Raw genomic sequence first — 5433 nt, 5'->3', positions numbered from 1 at the left:
TATATATTGCAGCTCAATAATGATTACATGTGATAACTGCATTAGTTTTCCCTTTTTAGGCTTTTTTACCCCTTTATTCTCACCTGGAAATTCGGCTGCTAACACACTTCCTGCCTTTGGGTGACTCCACTCTATGGAGGAGCAATAGAGCCAGGCTCGGACAGCAGCATTGCCACCTTGTGGAGAGGGTAGTGTTAGATGTACTAGCAGATTTAGATGGACTTGACTAACACATTAACTCTGATCTTCAGCTACTACTTTTTAAGCAGTTTTAGCAACAGTTTTTCTTTCTTTTTAAGATAAAGATCTAACCACACCTGTCAGTGTTAAATTCTTTGTCTCAACCCTCTATCTGCTGGACAGCTTGGCTTGTTAAAAGACGTAGAAAAATAACAGACTTACTGGCCAGATCACCAGGTGAAAAAAAAGAAAACAATTTCAGCCACCACATCTAAGAACTGGTAAGCTGCAATATATTACATTTTTGCTCTAGGGTTTAGATACATTTTAATACACTTTTATGCAGCAATTGCCTTTTGAAACCCAGATAATACCTTCTAAAGGTAGCAGTAACATTATCACTGTGCTGTACATAGCGTATGCAGAGAGCAGAGCTGTGGGAGGGACCCAGCAGGCTCCACCCACTACAGGCCCCCTGCAGAAAACTACAGGAGGGGGCGGATACAAGATCAGTCACCCTGCACAAGGAGGGAGAGCAGCAGTGACCAGGTCTGGCTTACAGGAATCTTCTGAACAGTTTCATGCTGGCTTACTGCACAGATCTGGCAGAAATACTCAAAGCAGACCAAGATTTATTTATGAATCCATGTGGCTCTTATATTTGCTTATCTCGGAGTTCAGCTTTAAGAAGAAGAAGAAAAAAAAGCTCTTGTACGCACAGCAGTGTAACTTTGGAGAGCCCTGGGTGGTGTATACCCTGTGAGGGATATACCATTTCATGATAGATCAATCAATCAGTACACACTCCTTGAGTAGTTTCATACTCTGGCTTACATACTTGGCTGCAGAATAAAAGTAGACAGACTCTTACACAAGCTTGAGCATGTGAGGAAAACAGTATCCAGAAACACACAGCCCCAGGCACCAGCTTACACAACACCCAGGTAATGCCAGCAAACGTGACCTGCTTACTCTTACCAATCCTATGACCTAGATCTAACATAACCTATATTGTATGATATGGCAGAGCAAGGCAGCAACTACTAAATAGTACTCAGCAGCTGTGACACAGCATTGAAGTCTAGAATATTATAGTCACATGTTCCAATAAATCTAAATGCTGTATATATTATCTTATATGTAACAGATATTTGGGTTATTTGATAAGGCAAACAGTAGTCTACAAAGGATTGTAACCCAGCAACTTTTCAGAATTGGTGTTTCACTTAATTTTGATCAAATGAAAACAGATTGGTTGCGATGGATTATCATTCTCCATACCACTGCCCTTAGCTCTTACCTTGGACATTCAAAAGGCAATCTAGCAATTTCAAACACTTTTAATGGGCTTTAAAACTCAAAGCACAGCAAAGCCTTATGGGTATAAATGTACAAATATACAAAGTTTTGCTGGTCAGTTGCCTCAATCCATTTAGTAACTGTTGTCATCAAAACCTGGTTGAATTGCTATGAGGTTGATTTATTAATGGCAAATAGGCTTTTCACTTTGTCAGGGAATTTCCCCTTAGTTGAGTGAATGACTTGATTCAAACAATCATGCGCAAGCAAACTTTTTGTTATAAAATTTTCCCTGCAGCTGATTAGGTATTCTGTGCAAAGTGAATTATTACCATATCCACTAAACTAAAGGGAAATTAACTTGTGAGGTGAACAGCCTGTTTGCCTTTAGATAATCAGCCCCATAGTTTTCAGCCAGGTTTTGATGACAAAAATTACTCAATGGATCAATGGATCAGTCACCAAAACCTTGTATATTTATATCCATATGGCATTGTTTTTGAGTGTTAAAGCTCATTAAAGTGTTTGAAATGGCCAGAAGACTGCCTTGTGTATGACCAGCATAAGAGCAAAGGGCAGTGATTATGGAGTATGGTTATGCATTGCAACTAATCCATTTTCATTTTATCAAAATCAAATCAGTGAAACACCAACCCCCAGCAAACTCTTATGTGTGTTTGCCTGGCATAAAACCCAATTTATAAATTGAAGCCAACACACAGCAATGGCTAAAGTGGTAGGACAGCAACCTTCTGGAAGATCAAATCCTATTCATGGGGAGATAGTTACCCATTTCTATGGCAGGACACTCATTTTTCTTACATTCCCACCCCCAGCCTGAAAAGGCTGATTGTAAAGTTGCAGTTGGCTATGAAAGAAATGTAAATAAAATATCTAATATTCTAACAAGGTTAGGTTGGCATATTGCCTATTTTATGCGTATTGGTCTCTGAATAGTGAGCCATTGGAGTGTGATCCACTGTGAAGGTCCCCTATTGCCAGCCAAGCCACACAAACTAATTAATGGGCAATGTAAACTTTGTATAAGACATCTGGAGCCTTTGCAAATCCCTTATTTTTAGTGGTGACTTGTAGTTGGGTTTAGAGCTGCTGTGTGACTTGTGATTGGTGATGTTCACTGGTCATCAGCAGCTGCATCAGATACCCTGAACAGCCCCTGAGGGCTGGGTGATCTGGGTGATCCGGGACGCACGTCCAGGGACCACGCGATCATGCACAATTGCACACAGCGATTGCCCCGCGGCCCCATTAATTTCAATGGGGTTACATCCGTGCGGCAATCACAGAACAAAGGTGCATGTACCTTTTTTTACGACACGCGACACATGGCTGTTTTAGCCGCGATTGTGTTTGATTGCGCAGATGGAAAACGGTGCGATCTGCCAGGCGTGACTGTGGTGCCATTAGAAAATAATGGCACCGACAGCGTGATCGCGGTGGGCAACTCCGTGACTGCACAGTAATCTGCACTGTGTCGTGCACGATACTGCGCGGTCACGTATCGCGCAGGTGTGAACCTGGCCTGAAGGTGACAATGGAGCACTGCCAAAAGTCACTGCCAAAAGTCACTTGCTCAGCCCCTGAGCTACAAAGTGATGGGACTGTTGCAGCACGGACCTTTCATGGATTGCACTCATATCTTCCTAGCTATAAACGGCTGATCAAGACACTACTATAAAATCACTTATCTGACATGGCCTTAAGGGCCACAAAAAAGTTCTGTTACAATGTATTAAGCAATGCTGTGTAACCATTACATTGTCATTTCATTATCGTCTCAGGATATACATTTTACTTTATTATTACAATGTAAAAGTAATCTAACTTTGCTGCCTGAACTAATGAACTATAGTGAACAGCGAACTAATCTATATGTGTGACTGTGCAACATTATGTAAAGATTGTTGGTAACAGGAAAGCTGTACAGCAAACTGAGAACTGGAAAGTCTACAACATTAACGTCAATCAGCTTTTATTTACTACATTATTAACTTGATGCCTACACTAATTTGCCCTCATATATATAAAGTTGTTGGCAAGCCAGCAGTCAATCATCCTACACTATTAGATTTAATAGTAAAATAACAGCTGCCAGTAAAGCCAAAATAAGAAACAGAAAATCAAAGGTCAATATTATAAAAGTCTAAATAAACTTCTAGCTTGTAACTGTTATACTCTAAACAAATGTCTGATCTTCTGCTCCCCAAATCCACATCACTCATATACAAGCAGACTTCAACAAACAGTTGTTGGTGTAAATAAAATACATTGCTTTAGAAATATGATCTTTTAGGAAAAGACAATAACATGTACTCAGAGGGTAACGTGATATTCAGGAGAGCCAAATAATGAACTTTAGATATTACATTATTTGTAAACAGCTCAGACGCTCATTCTGTTCCCAATCAGGAATGCTGAAATATTGCCTGTTGCACTGTGAGAACTTTATAAACAATATAATACTGAGTAAAAATTCACTAATGCCATGAAAAAAGACATAAGAACATTTCCAATAATACACAAAAAATAAATCATAAAGCCCGTAAGAACATAAAAGCAAGGTCACGAATACCATTTACAAAATGTATTATTTGGAATCCCTGCTTTCCGGGACCACATTTGTCATAAAGGTGGTGGTATTGATTAAAGTGACACTAAACTCAGGAATTACATCTTACAAAAGCATTCAAGTACCTTAACTATTACCAAAAATGTATCTTATTTGTGTATCACTCGGCTGTAGATCCTCAAATCATCTCTGAATTGGTGCTGATACTGTCGTTCCTTCTGGAGGGTGGCTACTTTTGTTCCCCATGGTCCCTGTGTGTGTTGTAAAGTTGTCACTGCTCCAAGCTCAATCCCGTGATGGACTACAATCTCAATACAAATCAGTAAACTAAACATGAGATTGTAGTCCATCACAGGAGTGAGTTTGGAGCCGTGACTACTTTACAACACGCAGGGATCATGGGGAACAAAAGTAGTCACCCTCCAGAAGGAAGGACAGTGTCAGCACCAATTTAGAGATGATTTGAGGATCTACAGCCGAGTGATACACAAATAAGACACATTTTTGTTAATAGTTAAAATACTTGAATACATTTTTAAAATGTAACTCCTTAGTTTAGTGTCACTTTAAAAAGAGAAAACTCCCTTGCAGTGTGACAAGCCTATTTGTCTTTAGTAAATTAGCCACTATGAATCTGTTGCCTCGGGCATCTGCCTGGCTTGCCCTTGCAGCAAACACAGCCCTGCACAGCACCTCCAGTCATATACATCAGGCAGCAACATATTACATAACAGCATTTCCATTTCTTTGCCCAAGTTCATCCATGCTCTTACCTACTCTCTGCTCCTGGTAGGCTCCATACTCCATATCCTCCTTTTCCTCCGGGTAATAACTTTGTTTGGAGGGATATTGCCCTTTATTCTCCTCATCCAGGTTATACCTCTTAAAGTCTTTGATGAGTTTCATGATATAATTGAGCAGGTTCTTGTCTGTGAGGTTAGTGGAGTCAGTCCTGTCCTTGCAGTATCCAGAGGAGAGCAACAGGAGCAGAATGGCCAGCACTGCGCTGTATAGGGCATCCCTCATCTTCTTATCCAGCGAGTCAAGTGGTCGTCCACAGCTCTAGATTAGGTGGGAGTAAAGAAAGTAGACTTGTATCAGTATGGTTCAGCCTGCCACTGAGTGTGAGCATCCTTCACTCCCAGGCTACCTCTCCAATGTGAAGTGAAGTGTCACAATCCCAGCACTCTTTCTACACCCTCCTCATGCATTTGCTCACCTCATGCATGCCTTGCATTAAAGTACACAGTAGCAGTCATAAGCACACACAGCCAGAAGTTATCATAGAAAAGAAGCCATCAGGGGGAAGAAGGGAAAAAAGTGACAAAAAGCACCTGCAAAGCAGGAAGGAGCAGCTCAGTTAC

The 5433-nt window shown here is 40.7% G+C and overlaps 1 protein-coding gene across 1 annotated transcript in view; it reads right to left on the bottom strand.

Annotated features, from left to right (window-relative positions):
• Positions 1-5220, bottom strand: part of LOC108792935 (protein FAM150B-like) — a 22643-nt gene extending 17423 nt beyond the window's left edge. The window contains exon 1 of the mRNA XM_018563827.1: positions 4843-5220. Coding sequence (XP_018419329.1) covers positions 4843-5095 — 253 coding nt within the window. The 5' untranslated portion in view covers positions 5096-5220. The remainder of the gene's footprint in view (positions 1-4842) is intronic.
• Positions 5221-5433: the final 213 nt, after the last annotated feature.

Source organism: Nanorana parkeri, unplaced genomic scaffold (genome assembly GCF_000935625.1).
Source record: "Nanorana parkeri isolate BGI_ZX_2015 unplaced genomic scaffold, ASM93562v1 scaffold702, whole genome shotgun sequence".
Taxonomy (NCBI): Eukaryota; Metazoa; Chordata; class Amphibia; order Anura; family Dicroglossidae; genus Nanorana; species Nanorana parkeri.
Note: the sequence above shows the minus strand (reverse complement) of the source record. Positions and strands in the feature narration are given on the sequence as shown.